The following is a 25,287-nucleotide window of genomic DNA, read 5'->3' as shown; positions in this document are numbered from 1 at the left end:
TGAGGCTTGGGTCCAGGGCTGCAACGCAGGGACATGGAGACCCTTGCTCTGTAGTATTATCTTTCTCTTATTTTTGAATATACGTTGTATACAACAAAACTAATGTTTGGCGGAAGATATTATGTCTAATGCGGGAGACACGCATGTATAGCGGGAAAGCGAGAGAATTTGAGAAGATTCTCTCAAGCGGGGTATACAGTAGTAGGGAGTCTCTGCAAGTTGCCGAGTCAATGAAATAGGCCTACTTTGACAATTTGTACCGTTGGATGGTAGGAATACGAGACTTAGAAATGTCAGATTGAAAATGAGTAAGGCCTGACAGACTCTGCTGATCTTGACGCTGGTCGTGAGGAATGATTCGTTACTCGCCGCGAACACGACTGCGAGCTCGAACTCGAGCTCGAGCGCGGTCGCTCGGGCCTGGCGACGGCAGACGACACGACGCTGGACTTCGTCGCGCCGTTTGCCAGCGAAGGCTGGTACAACATGCGCGATTTTAGCGAGAAGTTCCTCAGCTCACGAATGTTGAGTTTGGACATTGACTGACCACTGTCCGAGCTTTTGTCGGTGGACGTGTCGGACCTTGATTCCTCTGCGAAGGCCGAAATGAGTTCCCTGTTCGAGCGAGGTGCTGTTGGTCGACCTTTATCAAACGGTCGGGTCATTACCCCTGAACGATTGCCATTGTTGTAAATCAGACTTCGCTGGACGCGCACCTCCGTTGCTCGAATGAGCCCCGTTTTAGGGTCGACACGCAGCTTGACGTTGTGCGGAACGTCGGGGAAGAGCTCCCCAGCTCTTCGCTCGATTGCATCGTCTGTTTTCCCTAGGATGGGTTGGGCAACGTTTGCGTTCGCTGGAGGCCTGTTCTGCCTCTCGAGTTGCAGGCCGAGGCTGGCGGCGTGCGCCATCTGAACGTTCCGCATCTCTTCCAACCGCTTTTCCCGCTGTCTGCGTCGCAGGAACTGGCGTTGCTTTTCGCGGTAGTCCCGCCAAGGTGCCCCCGGGCGACCGATGTCGTCTGGTCCAATGTCTAGAGTGCTGATACTTTGCCGAGGCCGATTCTTTTGTCTCCATCCATTCGGATTGTTCATATCTTGAAGTCTGTGTAACATGACCTCCAGGACAGGCATGTACAGCTGAAAGAAGTCGGTCAAATTGGAAAAGTCAGCATGTAGGCAAGTACATTTTAAATCGAAAGTAAAGAAGATGAATTGAAGAAAAACTATGTGTTGTAAAAGCAAGGGTAAAATCATTTGCCTCACAGGGAAAGCTGTTTAAAAAGGTTGTGAAACACGAAAAATTTTATAAAGATCAAGGAAACGTATATAATTATATTTTTTTTTAAAAAGGTCATTGCGGTCATTTGTCTTGGGACAGATCGGGACTTAGGCACGAAAGGAAATTGTGTTTGTTTAGAGGGGAAAAACGAGGGAGTCACAAGTCATACCTGCTCGTCTCTGTTCAGTCTGTTCACCCTGGCCTGGAGCTTGGTCATCGCTGTTTCCTTGAGGGCAGCATACGAGGTCGGGCTCTTCTTCACGATCTGCCGCTCGAAGTTGTTCAGGTCGAGTTCGAAGGCGTCCACGCTTTCGAGACACATCACAGAGCAGCTGTAGGTAGGAAGCCGCAGTAGGACCTCAAAGTCTCCTGAATGAAACGAGGGTGGGGGGACGTTACGAATCGTCATTGACGTCTCATACCAAGGTAAAGGGCAATAGTGTGAATTGGATTCATGCCTTCAGATTTTGAACTTTGTTCAAGAAGCCCTCTTGAAATGTCCTGATTGTGAAGGAATGTGATATCAAAACATAATCAAGTCTGCTATTCATACTGATATGATTTCAATTTAAAGTCTTCATTGCTATAAAGAAAAGGATAAGAAACTGCAGATAAGGTTGCGGTTGCGCATTTCCTGGTATCTGATACGAGGTATCGTTTGTCTATTAATAATGATATAAACGCTGTAGATGTACTCTGCTCACCAGAACGCAAGAGGAAAACGTCAAAGAAAATCACAACAGCAACACTTACAACAACTACATACACACCGCCACACACATACCACCACAACCAACAAACTGCCCCAGAGGCTCAACTGGCTGCCTCATGATGATGATGAAACAGCATTTATATAGCGCCAGTTTTCTGTAGAAACATTCAAAGGCGCCCGGCTCCCACAATGTGTCACACATCATTCGCAAAAGTTGCTGCCAAAAGACACCAAGCCAAATGGCCGCGAGGGAACTGAAACCCGCCGATCAAAACGACGTAATCATCGAAATACCGACCTATGTGCGATACCCAAATGAAAACGCCAATCACAGCAAGAGCAACATCAACATCCAAATCCACACTACCGACCTCGGTGATCCACACCCGCACAACCACCTCCACCGTCACCACTACCACCACTTTCGCCGTTTTACATCAAGTCTAAACTTGGTATCCTATATAGCAAGCTTTAATACAAGCTGACGACTAGTCGCAATCACCCGTACAGTTCACCTATAATAGATGGTGAGAACGGTAGTGAGGTGTATAATAACCGAGTGTCTCACCAATATAATCACCAACACCGATGACGCACATGTTGGTGTTCTTGTAGTTGAGATGTTTTTCGGCCTGTGCGTACGTTTCCTTTCGTCGGATCCAGTGCTGCACTCCACGCCGGGCGCCCACCGCAGCTGCGAACGACGTGGAGCCGGGATGCAGGGTTCGTGTTCCTCGACCAGTGCTGAAAACAAACACAGCAAATATAGCACTAAATGTGATAGACACTTTTTTCATAAACTTTCCACATCTCAATAAACTTTCATCTCAGCAAAAGATGATGTTTGATAAGAAAGTGACATGCCACTGTGTGGATTGTTACTTCAAATCTTTGATAATAAATCAAGTTACAGATTGATCTATTTCTTTCATACACGCTCATCAGGGTCTTGAAAGCGTATGGATGGTCCATTGCTCTTTTAATGCCATGATTAGATTTGTCTCGGAGCTATGATTGTGAAAGATGATTTATCTTTTGAGATCATGGCGGTCCTAGTCCATTCTGTTTATTTATTCGTGTTAAGAGGAACACCTGTAACGAACGACAAGCACATTTTGAAGTGGAGTTTGCTTATCTCAATGTTTCAGATGTTTATACTAGTGGGATAAATGTCAAATTAAAGCAGATATCTTTAAAGGCTTCCCATTCACCTGCACACGCACGCATACACATTCGTTCAAGACTCTCCATTGCAGACACAAGAAATTTCCCGGGAAAAATTCTTACTTCACGTCTTTGGCGAACTGCAAGTCTTTCTCCGTGCACAGGTTAGGATACTGCCTGATGTGTTGCACGGTGTCCGTGGACACCTTGGCACTACCCTGTGTGAGGAAAAGGAGTCCCCGGACGGGCGACCCTTGCTTGACCATCGTGTTACCGTACTGGTACTGGCAGCGGGTTAGACTCATGGTCATTACGCTGCGTTGCCGGGGTGTCCAGTTTCTATAGCAACGAAAAATGGGAGGGGTACTCGGTAAGTTGTACAATGTATTATTTTACGAGACATTGTCATGCAATGTCTCGTAAAATGAACATGGTAACTGATGGTTGTGGTAATGATACTGATATACAGAAAAATGTATGATGACGATAAAATTTGATTATCGTATTTTACGATGGTTAACACGGTTGTATCTAATATGGTCAACAAAGTCGCCGTTGAACAATACTACGATTACACGAACGAAACTGTTAATAGTCTGTTGAATTTGAAGATGATACAAATACATGTAGAACATGATACTAATCATAGGCTTTAATTAACACAGATGATCTAAAGCTATCATATGCATTTTAAGAAGGAAAAGAAAGAGGGAAAAGTATGAGAACAAGAAGATAAAAAAGGTAATGATAACAGAGGAAGAAACGAACAGGCATACTCAGAAAGATCTAAAACAGAGGGCGGGAACTTTGTGTACCTACCGGAAGAGAGGGAACGTGTTGACGAAGTTTTTCTTGAGATTGAACTCGTGCTGCTGGGCGGCCTTCAGACTACGATTGTAGAGCTCCCTGTCGATGACGATAAGGTTGGTCTCTTGGTTCGTCAGGATCGATGCCGTCCGGACCAAGTTGGTCTGGACCAGGGCCAGCTCCCCGAAGCACTTGCCCGCACCTGAAAGCAAAACGCCAAACGAGGTCACGATTCGCAAAAAAAAAGTATTTCTAAGCTTTGAATTGCCTTTGTCGTGACCATGATATCAGCAGAAAGAATAATGGAATCAAGCGAGCATTTTAGCTTTGGCTGTTTTTATTCAGTTGCCTATGGCAGTTAAAGTTATTTTGATTACTTCATACTTTATTGATAAGCTGAATCGTATTTTTGAACTAACAAATCTGCTCTCGTCAGCAAGTAAACAGACCTTCAGAAGGGAAAATGCGCCGAAAGATGGACTTCCTGAAGGAACATTCGACAGAAGTGTGGAAGTTTTCAACCCTGCTCTCTCGGTGATATACTGCTGTGGAAATTTAAAATGGTAAAATAGCTCTAAAAACTGATTCTTAAAGTCTCTAATCTTTATCTGAAGAATATTGCCGGTAAACGGCTGTATCAAGGGGTCTTAATCAAGGGACACCTATAATTTGCTTACCTAACTCTCGAATATGAACCCCGAATGCTGCTCGATCCAGTTTCGTCGTGCTCATAGTCTGTTCTAACACGTCATCGTCACCCTCATCTGACGAGTAATCAAAATCACTATCGAAGTCGTCCGCGCTATTGTTGCCTCCCTCATCACCGGGGTCAACACGGTCGACATCTTCTTCATCACTGTCATCACCGTCATAGATGTGATTTTCGTTCTCGTCGAGGGTCATACCGCCAGAGGATCGACCACTGTCTACTTGACTGTCTGAAGAGAAGTCCTCGACTATGATGTTGACCCTTGTCGGGGATTCGCCCCGTTTGGAGCCAGTTTTGTTACCACTCGCGTCGTCTGCTGTAAGGCTTGCTTCATCTTCACACGTTGCAGACTTCGTCCCTGATGTCAAAGAATCAATTCGTTCTGTGACACCTGCAACAGAATGTTCTCGAGACGGATGTAAACCATTCTCGGGCTTCGGCGAGAATGCTTTTGGTGATTTTCTCGAGCTCGGCGGCCGGGAGTGTCGGATGCTCTGCCTCGACTGATGACCCGGTGTGTGAGGGCCTCCTCGCCTCTTCGTGGACGACGTCGAATGCTTGGGCACGTTGTCCTGCTCTTCCAGGGCCTGGTTGATGTAGACCGAGACGGAACCTGTGAGGATGATGTAGAAGCTGCACAAGAAGGAGGAGAAGAAAGGAAAAGTGAGGTTTGTATCACGTGGGTGATGATATGAAATTAATTCAGCCGGCTGACCTGAACAAGCGTGGAGCAGAGCAATATTGATACGCAAGAGTTACAACGATAGTTGATATAAGGTTGTGATGATTTTGATGACGGTGATGACGATTATGATGACGGTGATGATGTTAATGATAACGGTAATGATAATAATGATTATGATAATGACAAGTATAATGCAGGTAGAAAGAATAATGATAATAAACGATAACATCTTATTTACCCTGTGTTTATTTCATAGAGACAGCACTGGTATTCCTGAGGGCTCTACCATTATTTACTGATATGTTAACCTCAGATATGAACAGCTTTGAAAAGCTATCTGTTTTATTCACGATTGATATTCTATTTGCGTTCATAGAAGACTATGATTATCCTCAGTACACTCTCTTTAGGCAGTATTTTATCTTCATTTATACTTTGTGATCTACGAATTAACGACAATCTTCACCTGTTTGCGTTGGTTTGCAGGGATAATGTAAGCAATATGATTGATTTCATGCGTTAAAAAATTTTTATTCAGTTGGAATCGAAAATCTCGAAAGTTTAATTCACGGAATTTATGTAAGCCGAATGATGTTTGATAATGTTGCGGTTTTGATTTCTCGGCGTATTATTCATTGATTAATATTTTGCCACTGGTAAAGTATCATATCATTTATAGGCACAAGATTATAAAACACACATCATAAAAGCGAACGAACATAAAAATCAAAACAAGCAATGATAAACGGGGAAGAAATAAACATACATTGTAGATGTAGACTTGCTTACCAGTCGCCCTTTGTGCCTTGCTTGATGATAACTGTATTGGCGGGCACCGACAGGAAATCACAGTTCCTCACAATATCTTTCATCACGTCTGGTGTTGAAAACAAAGATACAGATACTGTAGATCGTGAAGACTTTTCCATTTTTTTTTGACAGAGGTCAAAATACACGACTGCATTGATAGCGACAGGAGAATTGAATACCATTACTTGTGATTGCAGCTCTCGGTAAACATGAGTTATATAGAAAAGGTCGAAAAGTCAATGGTACACATATTTTCAATGTTCTCTATTATCTCTCTCCGTCTTTCTCCATTATTCCTTTTCGCTGCCACACACAACACAGGCACAAACACACATTATAGACAATACACCCACCCACCCACCCACACACATACACACACACACACACACACATACACGTACAGGATACTATTACATATTAACGAGAAAGATATGAAAGGTGATGAATGCGCACTGTGATGTTGGGGAGCAATATCACATTACGAAATTATGATTGGTTGCATAACAAATACTAGTAGGTACATGTTTGTTTCATAGTAGTCTTTGTAGGTCTATATCTTCCACGAATCCTTTGTCTTTTACGTTGCATATCATTCACCTAGAGAGGAGAAAAAAATACTTGTGTGCTCGCGGTCCGACTCTTTGCCTTCCATGTTTGTTTCGCGAACTTGAGCTTTCACCGCCAAGTAAATATTTGTAAACCGTTTCCCCGGCAATTACAGGGCCCAGCGGGTAGCATTTTAATGCGAGTAGCACGCAGATACACAGCAGAGATAACCATGCGTGCTCTCCTGCCGAAATGCGATCTGATATGTATCGGGTCCAGTTTTGCTGAGACCGAGAGAAGATACGGTGCATGTATGATTGATGTGCGTGTGTATGTGCGTATGTGTTTGTTTGTGTGTATATTATGTGTGTGAATGTTCACCAACGTTAATTAAACTCAACATTTTCGTCGAGGAAATGCCGCCATGAGAACGACATGATATTGCCTGAAGTATGAAAAGGGAGTAGGGCAAGATTTTTAAGTGCAACATCTGCATGATCAAATCTTTTCTCTGAAGCCACTGTGTTTAACATATGAATTATTCAATTGTACAATATAAGAGATAATGATATCGTACATTTGTACTACGCCATCATGATGAAAAGATATAAATTTAGATTCCGTTAGTTATGTATTTTTATAGAACTTTAAAGTGTAGAAGGAAACACTTGATAAGGATGATGTTTAGATGCTCTTTGCAGTCGGGGTTAGTCAAAGTGCCATCTTTTCCGGTCTTTATATACACTGTTGTCATGTCATCTTCAGAAATTACAGACTTTTTGATGAGTTTCTAGTTCACATGAGAATATATGTCACCTTATAGTGGAAAAAAAGCAATATAATACAAACGTTTTCTATAACGTAGATACTCGAGCGGCTTCAAGAGTGGCATTGCAAATTTACTATAGTGTACCCTCTGACTTCAGTGTCTTTTGGAACGTGGCTTGAACGAATAACATTGTGGTCGCAATTGAATAGCTCCAAACCACAAGACTCCGATACCTCTACATCACCGCAAAGTCATTTTTTCCAGACAATAAGTTTTATTTATTATATATTCTTACTTAGCATACCGATGAATATGTAACTATCAAACAAAACTTAAGATACAAAACATAACGGAGTGTGCTCTTCTCATACTAATCGGGAGGGCATAGAGCACCCCCCCCCTTTCGAGAGAGAGGGGGGGGGGGCAGTGAGGGGGTGGAGCGGTATAGAAGGGGGTGGGGTACGCTGACCACCTTGAAGTGCCAGTCAAGATCGAGTGTGAAGCACTTCATGTTGGTCTTGTAACCCGACGAGGTTCGTCAACAAACATTCATGCCTTGAGGGGGTAGCAACGACAAGTACACACTTTACATTCCTCCGCGGTGTTCGTTTCACGTGAGATCTCGTCTTTCGCGAGACCTTAATGTGCTATGCGTCTCGCCACTTTTCATCATTCACCCTCTATCTCGATACAAGAAAAAAAAATCTTATTTGCGATCCTATTTTGTGTGTGCCTGTGCTTGAAATTCCATAGGCAGTTGGAATTTGGCACTAGTGAGGGGCAGGAGTGAAATTTTAGATCAATCTCATCCCAGATTTGCTCAGAGAAAACGTAAACTTTCTTGTTCTTCAAATTCGTGTGGGGGACTTGAAAGTTTACTACGGAGTTCAGTGATTGAATGCTCATGCTGAAATCGATAAGGTTATGCATAAAACATACATACATGCACACACACATACTTATAGATGTAAGCCTTTATGTGAACGTGTGCGTGTGTGTTTACAAAAAAAAAAAGTTATGTATATGATATAATGATTATAATTATGTACTATTCTAACTGAATAATGCCGGGCCTATACACTATCCCGGCATGATTCCAAAATTTCAGCCTGAGGGGAACAGAAAGTGAATATGAGAGAGGAGTGACAAATTCAAGACGAATAATGCCACATCCTATAGCATTTATGTCACTGTGTATCTGTTACAGGATTATCTTACTCGCTCCAAAATGCTGCCATTTTCCCTCTCCAGCGTAAAAGAAATTTGCTTGCGGCCCCGTATCTGATGTCATAGTGCATGAAGCACGTACCGCACCGGTGGATCGTGTAACATCCCCCGGGACGTGCCCGCCGAAAGAAGGCAACGAGAGCTGGGAATTCACTGCCGCATTAACGTTAACTCAACCGTATTTGTACTTTGACGCAAAATGTGGATTAAGTCGGACTGTTGATGGGTCTGATGTACTGTATTCCCTCCCCAAATCATTTGAATCTCTTTTTCTTTGTTGTTACACCTCGTGTGGATTTTCGCGCGATAGAAAAACTGCGCTCTTCACTCGCGGGACGATTAAGCCATAGAAAGACGAGTTTCGTCAACACCGTTCTCGAATATTTATGCGTTGTGGAAAACACCGAAAGGTGCATCACAGGGGTATCAAAACTTGATTATGCTTAATGTGTGGCCATCGAAGTAAAAACCAACAAATACCAAGGAAATATATTTGCTTCTAATATCCTTCCCCGGCAGTTTCCGCATGATTCAACACTAATCAATATTTTTTAAAAAGTTGATTTTTTTTTCTCTTTGCATCTTCCCTTAATTCAAATTTATTGTTTCCTTTCGCGCTGATAATTCACTTGTTGGGACTGTTGTGACAACGTTTTATAAAGATGATAGACTTTTACAAAACCTCACTTCTATATCATGTTAATACTTTTTTTAAACCGCCAGCAAAGAATCAGCTAAATACTTTCTTCTGCTCTCTTGTTCTTCTTCACTTCTTTTGCAATGTGTCTTATGAGCCGCCCAGTTAATTCTTGCTATCATTGCAATGAGGAGTAGGACCTATCCTTACGAGTTCAATATATGGTCATCTAAGAGACTGACTATCCAAATTTTTGACAAGATTTCATAACTAATGATTGCAATAACTTGCGAACAACCATTTTTTTTTTCAAGCATGGGGATAGCCGTTTAACAAACAACGATTTTGAGTTCACTCCTGGCGTTTTGCGCAGAGTGACTTGGCATGGCATATTGTAGATACAAAAACTATTGAATCATTTGGGAATCAAAATCATTAAATCATTTTAAAAAATCATAAAATCCCCTGACACGATTGTTGTTCTCAAGAGTGACGTACTCGCCTCGACCGTAAAAGAAAAAGAGTACTCTTACATATATCGATGTCATCAACCAATTTCTGATACGTTTTGTTTCATATTCCCTAGTCCTGCGCATGATTATAGTGCATAACCGAAGGATTTTCTTTTGACATGATTTCAGTATTAAACATAACACCAATTAGATGGAATTTGCTCGAGAAGTGGGTTTTGATTGTAATTATATCCTATTTGCTACTTTTCACGTAATCATTCTTTCTCTTTTGATAGAAATAACTTCAATTTTTTACCCAGCAAGATGAAGTCAAAGAAGGAGAAGATATTAAACGGACAGCAGAACAAGGCGACAGAGACAGAGGCAAACTAGAAACATACCATCACATCAATGTACATGTTTTGCGGATTAACCTGGATTCATGGGGCTTAGGACGAGATGATAACACTCTAAAAATAATATCGAATTTCGTGGACAGTTTTAGGTTGTCACATTTCTCTTTTTCTCTGTTTGTCTGTCTGTCTTGATCTACATTTCTCCCTCTCTTTCTCTCCCTATCTCTGTCTTTCTTTCTCTCTTGGTGCATTGTATGTTATAACCTTGAACATGCGTGCGTTTTCAAGGTTTCGGGGACGCCAAATCCAAACATACATTGTTAGGGGAGAAATATGTAGGTCAGATGGCACCGGGACGTGCCATTATTTTCTTTTTGGTCTCATACGTAAAATCGGATGTCTGCTTTATGACAGCTGGGTGGCTAAAGGGGACATCCCTTAAATCGGCAGACGATCACCGCCGGAACATTCCCACTCTATCTATGTCCCATAATGATAACAATGATAATAGCTAGTTTTTATATATCGCATTTCAGCCTTGTTAAGACTTTCAATGCGCTTTACAGACTATTATTACCCTGGTCAATGGATATATTATTTCCAACCAGCACTGAGAGTGTTCACTCTCCACTCCCTGCAGAGCATTCTAGCCAATTTCCATTTTACAGGCGCGCTCATGCTGATCAACGAATATAAACATTCTCATCCTGCTGGGTACCCATCCATACTCCTGCTGAAGGGCAAACGTGTCGGGCTTAGTTGGGGTTGAACCCACGAACCAATACCACGCTCATGTGATTCAGAGACGATCACTCTTATCCACTCGGCCACGACACCTCCACAATATCATTATCATCTCATGAATCTTAACTTGCGAGACACGAACAGTTCCTTTAAGTTCCTTCCGATACCCTAATCCTCTTCTGTTCATTTCGCTTGCTCCTTTCACTTTTTATTTACAAAGCGCGTATGATAGGGACTACATCTGTGGCGATATGCGCTACAAGAATGTGGTTTATCATTATCATTATTACATGTATTCCAATGCTATTGTTGTTGTTTTTTTCTACTTTGAACACATGAGGCATCTGTCAGTCGAAGTCAAATGAATATCCAAATTTTTCATTTGACTTTGAAAGAACGTCCATTATTCGAGTCAACATGATCAATCTAATGCTTGAATCTGTTCTCGTTTGAGTCATTCGTTGTGGATATCCCAGTAAGGTTTGTTTCAAGCTGCCTCGCGCGTTTCTTTCTCTTTGGTTTTTTATTTTATCCGTTAAACTAGAAAGAAGACCTTACACATTTGATTTAGTTTCTTTTAATAAATGAGACGTCTTTGTTTTCTGTGAACTTTCGCAGAACGAGCATGATTCGTGTAATGCTGCCATGTATAATGTTTTCCATTTGAGCCGGAAGTGATCGTTTCACAAGGCTTTGTGATTAACATACACATTCCGCGCACCTTCCTTTCATACTATTGATCGCATACTTATGATAACTGTAATACCAATAAGAAGAAGAAGAAAAAAAAAAGAAACAGTCTTCCTACCTTTGTCTATGTTTCCAACTCATTGGAAATTTGAATAGGTTATTGAAAATTAATCTTTTTCCAAAACCATAATAGAAATAAGTTCGTGTATACAGTATGTCCTCCGAAAAATTACAATCATATTTTCGCATTAATAACACCCAATATGATTACATTGTCTAAATGCTACTTCAGGGCCTTGAAATATAACATCTTAGCTCTATTTTGCAGAAAACCCCATTCAATTTGGTTAAGCGGTCACAGAGAAATGTGGATTGTTGTGAAGCATGTCATGAGTCTGATTCTTCCAAGTTTAGCACTTGGATGCTGTTGTGTGTGAACACAATAGACAGAACTTGGAGTGAAGAGATTCTTGACATGCTCTACAAAATTCCTCATTTCTCTTTGACCACTGAAACAAATCGAATGGAGTTTTCTGTAAGATGTGGGCAATGAGTTATAGTTTCGTACCCTGAAATTGTATTTGGATTGATTCACTATCTTTAAAGTTATCATTGCGGAGGGTCCCTATGTAATCTTTTTGGGGGACATACGGTATACAAGTTAGGTGCAGAAAGTAATGTCCAAATTATGTGTTTTCTCATATATTTGTTGATGCATTTATGTGTAAAAGCGGTGATATATAGTTGTACTTTTGTGTGGGGGTGGGGTGGGTGTGTATGTGGGTGTGGGTGTGTGTACGCCTTTTTTATTCAGGGTCCCACAACATCTTTACATGTTAGGGCTCTAAATGCAACTTGATAGTTGTACTCACTTGTGTGCGTATTCGGTGTTGGTAGTCCTGGGAATAGTAAATACCTTGCATGTGTCCTTTTTCAGCTGCTCACAATATTTCACATTTGGTCGACCGGTGGTGTTTACTTTTTTGCTCGGTGTCTTTAGTGATTACAAAGGGGAAATCGAATAGAATGTTTTGGATCTAACTTGGTGAACAAGAGAAAAACTTGTTAAGAGGGATTTGCAGTTTTCGGGAAAAAACGTGCTTTTTGTGTCATAGACGTTGAAGCTGTTATCACCGATCTCTATTTGTCGGCGCCTTGAGTTGATACGCGTAGCGTTTGAGGCATTTTTAAAGTACACCACATTGTATTGGATTGAAGTTCTTTCATTCATGCATGCTATCTATGCCAAACCATGAACTGCGAGGACCAGAATATGATGATTTTCTTTTGACGTGGTCTGTTCGGGGTGGTGAGACGATACTTTTGAGCAATGTAAAGCCCTTTTTATTTCAGACAGCTTAAAAAAAGGAACTACACACGTTCTATACAACTTTGGGTTAAGTTAATTCTGTCCCAGTAAATAAATCATTACATTTAAGGCAAATATATCGATCTACATCTTTTCACAAATCGAGCCGTGTTTCGGCAAATTGTTTTAAATAGAAAATAATGTGTCCTTCGAAGCTAAATATTGCGAACTTTGTTTCAGCCAGAGAAAAAGAGGTCAAAATGAGTGTTGATGTGCCTCGATTATACGGACAATTTTATTGTTCGGAAAAGGGCGTGTCGAACTAAATGCAACATCAAGGACTAACAAAACACTAAACATTACTAAAAGTGGATATTTACAAACCATTGCCATAGGATACGTCCATTGGAATACTTGGCATTCGTATAATCATATAATGATCAGGGTAAGAATCGGTTAGGGCAAGGTCGTGGCGGCTTTAAGTCTTTTGAGAGAAGGATAATGATAATCTTTTCAGACCTCTTTCCATTTTCAACAAAATGGAAAAGTAATTCGGCATTGAAAGATTTTATTAGGTCCGATGGAGGTCGGAAAACTAAAGGAATGCACGACCACACGCCACAAACATACTTGTGAACATACAAACGACAGAAAACACACACGAAAACATACAACAAACACCATGCAAACCCACACATGAATACTACGCGTGGTTATGAAAGATAATTTCGCACAAAGAAGCTATGTCCTTCAAACCCATTATTTTTCTATTATAGCTGGTTGGCTATTGATAGCTAACTGTCAAGGTAGATATGTATGTATAGAGATAGAGAAAGACTGATAGAATGATAGAGAGATGGCTGGATATAGGAGATGATAGAGAAAGATTGATAAACATGATTATGCGAGTGAGTTACCTGTTTTCTGTGCCTTGAAGAGACCGCTCATGTTTTGGAACCAAGGAATGAGGAGATCAACTTCCCGATCATCTCTCTCCTCCGGATCCTTGGAGATTAGACTGACTGCCTTCTCGAAGTTGTGCGCCATCCTGCAAACTGGACACAAAATATGGGGGAAATTGATTAAACAGAACCTTTCTAGGAGTTTTCAAGCCACTAACTATCGTAGTCTTTTGACGTCGAAGAAAAACTGTTAGTACAAAGTACAATAACAATGTAAATGAATGAATGAATGAATGAATGAATGTATTTTCCTCAGATTCAGATCAACGCTCTTTTAAACATGCAGCACACCACTAAACCAAACAATAATATTGTTTGTTTTTATTCGAGTTTCATCCGAGTCTTTGATGATTTTGTTTGAATGAAAAGTTCATATTGAATGTTATTGTGTGTTGGATGTGGGGTGTATCATCAGTCTTATGAATAATTCAATGCGACGTATATGTCGCATTGAATTATTCATGAGTCTGAAGATACACCCCACATCCAACACACAATAACATTCAATATGAACTTTTCATTCAAACGAAATCACAAGAAACTCGGATGAAACTCGAATAAAAACAAGAGTCTCATTGGGCGATCGGATCTATATATGGAATAAGATGCCACAGTAAACGTGAAATGTATACAAATGCATGTATACCCACAACACGCAGACACAGTCTGGCAAAGATAAAAAGACACGACAGAAGTACAGATGCAGCGCCGCTTTATCGTCACTTAAACTCGTGACTCTCTTCGCTCTCGTTCTTCTCACGAGACATCTTCCATAAGATCCTCGTCAGCATCAGTGAACCACCAAGAGGCTAGTAACATGGAGGCGGCACTCAACACGTTAATGTTAAACCCCCCCCCCCCCCTCACTCTCCGATCTGCAAAGTGTTTCGGAAGTTTCGAAGTCGGTTATTGTCACAATATGGGAAGCGCGTCAACAAAATCTGGTCATTGGTGTGATATGTCATCAGTTCACACGAGACACCGAACATTACTACATTCGGGCAACGGAAATACGCTGTAAGCTAAACCAGGAACACACACTAAACTGAAAACAGTACAACTAGCGAAGCTTTAAAATTATATTGTCATGGTTAGGAAAGGAGATGCTTCGTTGATTTATAATAAATAACTTTCTCACTTTCAATTGGTAAGTCTTCAGAGTGAGCCTGTCGATTTTCGATGGCGCGCGAAAGAAGTTGCGAAGCACAATGTTACACTTTGATTTTCTGTCGATTGTTTATCATATGGATCAACCCTTAATATTGACCCCTAGGTACAGGGCCAGTGTGTCGGGCTAACTGCGGCGCGTTGTGTCTGTGGTTATCAGAAATTAACAAAATGAACAAATAAACAATAAAAAGATAACATAATCGCACAGATAACAGGCTCAAACATATACAGGCCAACTTATCGCCAGGAGTAACAAACACTTGAAGCTACTCAGAGATTATGTCAATTGTTCTTTTGCAGTTCACGTTTAACATTGAAGTTGATTTACAGAAAACATAAAATGTGTTGTTGGTTTTGTTGTTGTTGGGGTTTTTTTTTTCGTTTTCGTTTCGGCTTTGTACAGACTATTATCTGTTGACTATGTCTAATTTTAGGGAAACAAAGCAGAAAGCAACAAACGTGAAAAACAGAACCCCAGATTGATGTACGAGTCATCTTTATTTTCTTGATCTTAGAAACATGCAAGGATTACATCTTCTCTGATTGAAATTAAAGCAGACATCTCGCTCAAAAACACCATCTGTTGACAAAGGAAAAAAACCCGGCAAACATGAAGGTATTGTGAAACGAGCATTTTAAAAAAGTCATGGCTAACATTATAACATTTTTGACTCCAAGATTTCATGACGGCGCTGTAGGTTACGCGTCGGCATCTCAACCTGTATAACCTTGGCACGAAAAAGAACTCAAATCCTTGTCTATTTCATATTTTGAAAAAAAAAATCAGACAGTACAAAATTCGTTATTACACTTTGCTCAAAACAATAAATGAAGTAAGTTTCACACTGGCCTCGTGTCTCATAGACGGAATAATTACGTTCTCTGCAAAATATGGAGGAACATACAGAATAGCAATGCTTGTAAAATGTGAAAGACTGAACTGAGGACAAAATAATTTCTACTACATCCGACTTACCGACAATAGTTGTTAGCACAAAAATCTTGAATAGGGGGACATTGGTAGCAAGTTTGTGGTACCCCGAAGCTTCGGCAGCTTTGACCGCGAGATCTAGCCCCTACTCGTCCGGTGCTTTCTCGGTTCGTATGCACAATACCGAGTTTGACTTGGTCCTTTGTTGCTCCAAAGATGAGATGTAACTTTTTTGTCGTCTTGTTCTCTCTCTTTCTTTGCTTCCACACCTTCCCTCTCTCCTATGTTTTCTCACAAAGCTGTCTGCCACTGTGGACCAACATCTGTCTAAACATGGTTTCAGTTAGCACCTAAATCTGGCTCTGAAACTTTGCGAATCCTCGATTCTCGTCAACACCTGCCCCGGGAGCTCCCGACGAAACTGCCGTACACTCGATTCGACCCCCCACAAGTGGACCGGCGCGCTATGCGTTTCATTCGTTCGCGAAAACTTATTTTGCGAATTGAACGGCAGAAATCGGAATCCGATGTTACGAAAATAGAATTGAGTTTTCTCTCCTCAAAGTGGCTGTAGGCGGTGAAAGATTTTTTCTCCCGCGTCGTGCGTTGTCCCCAGGGCGTGAACATCGATCGTACGCTGCGCAACAAGTCACATCCATGTGAACATTAACTTAGAAGTCACCGCTGCTCGAGCGATTTTAAGTCCGTTGTACCTGGTGAATGTAGGTAAACGAGATTCGCTTCTCTCTTCACAAGTCGATTACTCCTTTTGGCAGTTCTGTAGACATATGTCCTCGACAGCTTGTGTAAGATTATCAACAGATTCTAAAACGGAGTGAATCAGCGGCATTAAAAAAAACGTACATACATTTCATATTGCGTTGACGTCTCAATGTCATGTAAAGCATACGCCTATAAACTAAAGTAGGAATAAACATAGCACGGGTGAATGAGTTTTTCCAACAGCATCAGTTAGCGGTGTATACATCAGGACACAATGTGAAGTCCCCACAATATTTGCAGTTTTGAGAATGGTCATTCATCGGAAGAATTGTACGGCCGCAGCTGTGTCTCTCAACCTAAAGAGACTCCTGGCTTGTGTGGGGCAACCACTAAAATGGCGTAGTCGCAAAAACACGACTTCCTTGATCTCACATGAGTGTGGGATGGATGGAATCAAGCCTTCCCAAATAGCAGTATACAGAGACCTACTTCACATTCGTTTTGCAGTCTCACTTTTAGTTCTTGTTCTTTTTGTCCATCAGTGAACTTTAAACCAATCGACGATGAAAGGACAACAGTCACTGCTGAACTTCGATGAGCCAACTGACGTTCACAAGAACTCGCAGCGTCCATGTATAAAAACAGAAATTTAATCGCACCAACTTATGTGCATAACCTATGGTCCTGATGACGGCAATGCACAAACATCAGATAAAAACATGGGACATCGATATCTTATACTGGGTCATATCTAAGTTCTTGGCCAACACGCACTTTTGCAAGTGTTTGATCGACGTGAAAAGCAAACATCTGATCACGAAATGATTGGATCAAAGTATAGTCAAAATATAGCTACCTTTATCGACTTTACAAAGTGTGCCGCAGGTGCAACGAAGACGATAACTAAGGAAATTAAAACCGAAGAAACGACTCTGCTCTGCAAGATTTCGATGCAATAATCCTGTCCATTTCTCCTCGAAAACAACTGAATTTAGTAACATAAAACGAATTAGCCTTTAGTGTGTTAAACAAAGAGGCACTAGTTTTTCACTTTATGGATGTTTTCGTTGCAAGGTGAAACTGATAAGAAACTAATATTGTGATCTAAAAATGTCGGGTAACCTTGTAAACAAGTACAGATATCGTAATTTATGGCCATGATGTAACATTGTGATTATAGGCTCGATACGTTATCGTCCACAGTCATATAAAGTACTTCTGCGGTCTCCTTAACAACGCAGAGACAATCACGTGGCCTACGTATTCTGCAGAGACATCTGGAAACTGAGATGTAAGCCTTGTGTCGTAAAATGGGCAATGCTTGTATTTCTCGTAGACCTGCTCAATTTGTTTATGAAAAAAAAAAAACATTTTTACTATAGTCAATACTTTTATTTCTCAATTCTCAAAGAACAATAAAACACAATTTCAACAAGTACAAAGTACAAGATATTATTATCACACATGATTGCAGTGAAACAGCTTGCACAAGATTGTCTAAGGAAAATCGAACGTCAAGTAGTATTTCATAATGGGAAAAGTACGCTCAGAATCATGGACGAAATGAGACTTTCTTTTTCATCCCTCCCCCCCCCCCCATCAAATAAAAATCATTTCTTAACTTCACAATCACTTAATCCACCCAAACCCTCATTTCCCTATCCATCCCACCTCCCCGAAAAAAAAAGAGAGAAATACAATAACAATCCGAGGCAGGTGAAAGGGAGATTCTGTATGGAAGGTCTTATTTCGTCTACGCATATCCATGTTCTCGAGTGAGGATACGACAAAATGACACCAGAAAGAAATAAAGAAAAAGAGAGATTATAAAAACCACTGAAGAAACAACCACACTGAATTCAATCGATTTAACGTTTTAAGAACATCCTTCCAGCACTACATCAGCAGTGCATGCATCAAAGTACAATTGGCACTAAACTGATCCTACCTCATGGGTGTTGTTTTATTCTAAGTCTCTGGTGTTTAAGTCGTGTGACTTAGTATAAAAGGTGCATCAGAAACTTTTTTATTTTTACATGAGTAACTTACAGATATTAGTCTGGTCGGGGAAATTTCCTTTACAAGCGTGTCAGTAAATTCATTTGCTCGAACAGCAAGACTTTGTATTTGGTAAATTACCATGGCTGTGATTATGGAGTAAAGGTTTGGAATTTCTCAGGCAAAAATGTGCGATGCTGTATTTTACTTTCAAATTGAACTTACCTAAGAGCTGATGTTCAGATTTTTTATCTTTCACTCGTTTGCTGCTGTTCGTACCTTTAAAAATGTCTTTAACTATCAGCGCTATGAATGCCATCCGAAAGAAATGCTGTTAAAGTGTTAGCCACAATGACCACATAGCCACATTGTCGTGAAAGCTGTTTGGTTGGTTTTTTAATGAGGTGGTGTTTTAGTTTTGTCTGGTCAAGAGTGTGACGACACTAGTCAGCCCGCACCATGCACTGTAGTACCTCAAGGGGTCATTAGATCTTTAGGTGTTTTCATCCGAATTGCTCTTTATTACGTCATTCAATTAAAAGTTTACACACAGCATCATAAGAACTCGATTCTACACCCAAAACCACCGACGTCCTCGTACCGCTTTGTTCTCTAATCAAACATACTCGAGTGCTTTCTGACTTCTACCAAGAATCACTCAACCGAAACGGTAGGCAGAAGCCCCTTCTCTTGGAAATGTCCAGAAAAGGGACCATTCAACATTAAAAAGAAAAGTTCATAGAACATCATGAATCACATTCTTAGAATTTCAGAGCAACAGCATAATATCAATTATACTTACGACTTTCCTCGACCGCCAGAGCACCAAGTCAAGATATCGTTTGTTCTCCCTCCTCGCGTCCACTTCCTCGAAGTGAAGGCGCCGCCTACTGGTATGACCGCCTGATACCTTCTGAGGGTCACGTTTTATGCCAGCGTCTCAATCTTGACCGCTATGTTGACTCTGGCACGGGCAAGAGTAAGAAGTGACATAATCGCAGTTAGTCTTGAATGCTTTTTGTTGTAAAGAATCCAAAGGATAACGCAAAGAGAGAAAGAGAGAAGTTGTTGAGGTCACCGTTAACTACAAACACTTACCACCCTTCAGAGAAAGCGCGAGTTCATTTGTCCTCCAGTGTTCGGGCGGCGGTCAACAACGATGAAAAGTCACTGTGTCGCGCACAACATTATTCGTTGAGTAGCATGCTTTTCTTCACGGTGCCGTTGCTTGGCAACAGGGAATGATGAGAGCGGCTTTGTAGAAGAAAATGATACCTTAAATCATTAAAACTTACGTACATTGGTATTGATTGTACTTACCATAATATGTAATCGATAATGGCCCGATTTCTTTTCTTCTTCTTTTTTCAATTTCTATTACCTGACCGATAGTGTTGGCTTTACCTTCAGGAATTGACTGCGTTACCATCACCGCACTATACTTCTGACACATTATACTAAACATTTCATACCAGATCAGTCCCAATATTTTACTTTATTATTTCTACAACTCCACGGCCCTTGAGGTTTATGTATTAATCACTGCTTATTCATCTGTTGATCAGTAACGTCTTGAAAAGTACGATAAAAAGCACAATTCGACCATCTGATTTAATGCAAATATCATAGTCGGTCAAGTGTGTGGTTGAATTTTGCTTTAAGCACTGTCAAGGGACTTGGGGGTTAATGACAGATCCTTCAGAAATTGTGATTTTGACAGTGATCTTTTTCCATTTCCTTTTGTTTTCTTTTCATCATTGTTGTTTTTGTTAATGTGTCGTGAGGAAAGAGGAGACGTGAATGATGTTGAAAGCGTGGGATTTTATCGCTCCATGCACACCATCACGCAGAATTTATGATCGTTGTTTTACACTCTCGTTGAGGTTCGTTTAAGATTTGGCACTTCGAGTCGCGCAGCGGAGGTGGGATGGGAGGGGTCGCTTTGATGGTTGCATTTTCTTTGGCGTCCTAGGCAACGAGAACCGACCTAGATTAAGGTTATGACGGGGTTCGTTTTGGTGTGATTGATCGCCGTCTCATGGCGACTCCCAATTGTAAAGTATTTGTCACAGGTAAGATCGCTCCGTTAGCCGTTTAGAGGATGTGTTCTCTGTGTTATGTCGCTGCAAGTCTATTAAGACATACATCAAACCATTTTTTTTTCTGCCCATCTGTTATGTAATTTTGCTTATGCTCAATAAAAAGAATATGATCATAAAAACCTACAGGGGGGAGAAAGAAGAGAGATTTGCTGTATTTCTTTGAGACAAAAAGTTTGTTATTTTTTCGTATGTACAGAAGAATAAACTCAAAAGCGATAATTTTGCGAAGGTATACCTCTCTGATAAAGACCTATCAGTAAACTGAATAAACAAGAGAGGCAAAGAAACACAGGGACTTAAAAGAATAGCACATTAGTGTGTAAACTTCCGGAGTAAGAGTTGTAATATTAAGGCAACCTCTCACTACCGATAACCAGCGATGTTGCGATAAAGTCTTACCAGATTTTAAAATACCTTATTCAATCGGACCAAGCGTTGTAGTTTTACAATAATTTTGAGAACAAATAAAGTGAATGTTTACTGTGAAATTGTCATCAACGCTTTTACTTTGTCAAAGGCTACAAACCACCACTTGCAGGTGAGGGGCTGGTTACCAACACTTTGGAGAAATATGGACGGGAATCCTGAAGAAAGAAGAGAAGAAGGAGGAGGAGGAGGAGGAGGAGGAAATAGATTAGAAAAAGAACCGGTTCCAACATTTATGATAGTATTTTTTCTTTTATATCATGAGTTGTTTAACTACGTCACTATTGCTGAGTTTGTTTGAAGTTGTATCTCAAAAACTTTAACTTTGAATTGGAATCGGATGGACATTTTTCTTTGCTCCATCCTCTCATATTCCTTTTACTTCGACACTTTCTTCTTCATCATAATCATCGTCTTCTTCTCGTTTCTTTGTTATATTCATCTTCTTCTTCTCCTTCTATTCATCTCCTTGAGTTTACATGGACGTTGCTCGATCTGTCTATCTATCTATCTATCTATCTATCTATCTATCTCTCTCTCTCTCTTTTGTTTTTACAATAAAGTATGGGCTGATAACTATGGAGCAATCTGTGCTAAGTCACGAGTTCCAAACTGGGAAGTAATAATTTCTCATCATCATCGTCCGATTGAAGGGAACTTTGATTTTATGATCGCATAGAGACAGGGGCAGCCTAGATCAATGTGCCAACATAAATTGTTCTGATGGTTCCATTCTGATCGCATTTTGATGGAATGGAAGAGGAAGCTAGACGTTGCTTGTTGATTCTACTGTGGTCCATGAAACACCGCTAGTGCTAGACTCCATCTCTATGCAAGGCATAAGACGACAGAAGATCACAGGGGTAGCAGAATTATGAGCTTGTGCACGGAGCGGCATGTATCGACATTTGAACTTACGTCATAACTCTTCGGGTGCAACTCCTGGAGAAAAGCAGATACAAAGACGGAAAGAATGTAAAAATGGAAGTAAAAGCAACAGAAGAAACTTTGATATCTTTATACAATATAAGTCATGGATACATGATAGTCGGATGAATTAGGTATACTGTCTTACTGATCAATCTGTGAATGGAAACATCCTACTTTCTCGTGAACTCAGTCTGAACTAACACGAGAAGCTGAAAGAGAAATCAGACCCCATGCAGTCTTCTCTGATCCTAACTCTGTCATAACCACTGCCAACCTCTCTGAGTACCATTCAAATGACCTTTCTGAAATGCTGGTCAGAGAGGGGTTAATTATGCACTCTACCACCGGAATTATGGGCATGCATAATAGTCGCAAAAGGGACCTGTATATTATCTCTATATACGTTACTAGAACCAGGGAGGTGAGATTCGTCTCACCTCCCTGCTAGAACTCACAACCACGACAATTATAAAATCTTGATCAATCCCTTCTCCCCTCTCCCCTCTCCATAAAGAAGGAGAAGAATAAGGTGCGTTTTTGCAGCGATAAAATCATTTATTCAAAGTACCTGGTATCAGGTAAAATTACCAATTGACTAAACAGGTTATACATACTAACGTATGTAGAAAGGAATTGTTTCTGGAATCATGGTGTAACCATAGAGGTAGGCCTATTATTAGGCATCCTTCTTGATTTTAACAAGAAATGATGTTTGGATGTACAAAGGGGGTTCAAGTGGCCTTCGTTGGTTAATTCTTCTCATGCCAGACGTATTGCTGCTCTATGAGATTTGTGTGTACAGTATCATGGAAAATTGGAACTTTGGGCAAGCAAAGAGTTAAACGAGATTCATGGCTTTGCAGATATTGTTATTCGACATGTCTTCAGAACTACTGTACTTCAATAATTGATCATGCGGTTTGAAGTACGACTGGTTGTACTTCGCCACACTCTTTTTGACAGCCTTGATCACGGGTTAACTTTGTTTTAAAGTTTGTGTTTTATTAAGGAATCAAAATACAATACAATCTTCACATGGCAGACATAAAGTGATAGGTATGATCACTGGAAAAATGTGTATTAAAAAAAAAGAAAAAGGTAGAACACATGTGAGTATAATTGATATAATGCAGGTGGGGGAAATTTGCACTTTTCAGGCCGACTTAAAAGGGGCAAAATGTCAGTGAGACTTGGTATGGTTCATGGGCAACTAAAGTCACTTGGGATCGAAGTATATTATTATAGAGATAGTCATATAGTTATTGGCATGAAATATTGCGCTGCTTCCCATATCATTCTCTCGAACAGCATCTGCAGCACTAAATCATCTATTGCAATAGATACAGCAAAATATAAACTTCATGACATATACAACACTGTACTTGGTAAATAAAGCTAAAGCTGGTATCATCAGTCAAGCTTGTTCGACTTGGCGAATAAGCGTGATATATATATATATATATATATATATATATATATATATATATATATATATATATATATTATGCCATCAAAAGCTTGTCCAACTTACAATAAACTAATGAATCAAATGTGCATTAGGCCCTAAGCTTATATAGTTCCAGTATCGTATAGCTTCTATACACTTTACAAATCTTTGTGGGGTATTAGGGCCAAGAAATCGACCGCAGTCTTCAAAATGTAGCATCGGCTACCACATTCGAACTGCGATTTCCTCTCCTCCTTCTCATCCTCCTTCTACTTCTTCTTCTTACAAACAACAACAACAACAACAACAACAAAACCACTCTTGGGCATGCGCATTTTGTGTTTTAATCTTTGGATGTAAAGACACTTCTACCTTGCTTTTATCAGATCACTAACTTTGTAGTCCAGAAAAGAATCAGTCGCTGGAGACTTGTAGTTGCATATCATCTCTTATGAAATCCACCTCCCCCCCCCTTTTTTTTAGGTTTTTAAAAACTCTTGAAAATGTATCATGTGATCCATGTTATGTATATAAAAAATAAATAATGTAAGCACTCTGTCGAGACGAACAGCCCTGTCAAATCCATTTTACTGCATGATGGGTGAAAGAAGAAGTTATACACCTGAACTCGGCGATGAAGTTGTAAATCAAAAGCATGGTAGGCAGGTTTACTGTATGATCACGTAGGCGGAAAAAAAGATTATCATAGCGATGCGTCTTGACTCGTGCGTGTCGACATTTTGATACTCTCGTGTCTCGTGATGTTCTAACAAGCAACATCTGGGAAAGAAATAACAAATTTAGTGCACACCATGGAATAATGGGTAATAAACCGAGACAATGGTATAGAAAGTCATAAAGAGCATCTAGGGATCTGTTAACTTTCCTGATATGGTTTCGCCTTTTGGCAACCGTCTTGTCATATTAGTTCTAACATACACGAATGATAGCTGTAGGTGGAAGAGGAACTTTTTTAGATGGGCCAGCAGGTATAGAGGGCGCTCGTCAATACTAAGACAAATTCCGCAGGCACACTATTCCTGAATTTAGTAAATCTGCTATTGGCTAATTACTGCCATCAGTGTCCCAACCCTAATATATTTTTTTTTAATGTGGCAATAAACAGTAATGAGATTAACGAATTTTTGATTATCAATATTATTCAATGATTAATCAAATAACCATCGTGATATCATCTCCGCATGTGACTACCAGGCCTACTGCTGGTACTACTTTCCTGAACTTCTACTACTATTATTATACTACTGCCATTACTACTGCTATCAACTGCTACTACTAGTTCTACTACTACTACTACTACTACTACTACTACTACTACTACTACTACTACTACTACTACTACTACTACTATATACGCCTATACATGTCACTTTTTGTCTTTTTGGTTAAATTTTCACGAAAACTTGGCTTCATACTCAGGTTAAGGACATAGTGGAAACCGCTGCTGAGAAGAACATGATATTCAACCTCCGTTGAGGGAGCCCCAGGGGTCTGTTATAACAGTTTACCTTCCTACAGGATAAACAGAACTTTCTCAGTTTGAGTATACATAGGCAACGCCTGCCGTGAAACCTTTCAAACAAAGCAGTAGCAAATTATTCCAAATTAAAGGTCCTCCTTACGAAACAGAATATAAATCAACATTTGTTTTATTAAGAGGTAAATGATAATTGAGAGGT

At 40.3% G+C, this 25,287-nt stretch overlaps 1 protein-coding gene across 1 annotated transcript; it reads right to left on the bottom strand.

Moving 5' to 3' along the window:
- Nucleotides 1–293: 293 nt before the first annotated feature.
- Nucleotides 294–19,567, bottom strand: LOC139717714 (uncharacterized). The gene is made up of 9 exons (XM_071629214.1): nt 19,485–19,567; nt 13,816–13,953; nt 6,148–6,235; nt 4,642–5,306; nt 3,977–4,166; nt 3,281–3,496; nt 2,562–2,737; nt 1,451–1,650; nt 294–1,139 (listed from the first exon to the last, which is right to left on the bottom strand). Exons 2-9 carry the CDS (start codon nt 13,943–13,945, stop codon nt 294–296), a joined length of 2,511 nt encoding a protein of 836 aa, XP_071485315.1. The 5' UTR covers nt 13,946–13,953; nt 19,485–19,567.
- Between the last annotated feature and the right edge of the window lie 5,720 nt (nt 19,568–25,287).

This window comes from Diadema antillarum, unplaced genomic scaffold (genome assembly GCF_040938485.1).
Source record: "Diadema antillarum isolate AM-2024a unplaced genomic scaffold, OU_Dant_1.0 scf00000081, whole genome shotgun sequence".
NCBI classification, from domain to species: Eukaryota; Metazoa; Echinodermata; class Echinoidea; order Diadematoida; family Diadematidae; genus Diadema; species Diadema antillarum.
This window is presented reverse-complemented; position numbering and strand designations above follow the sequence as displayed.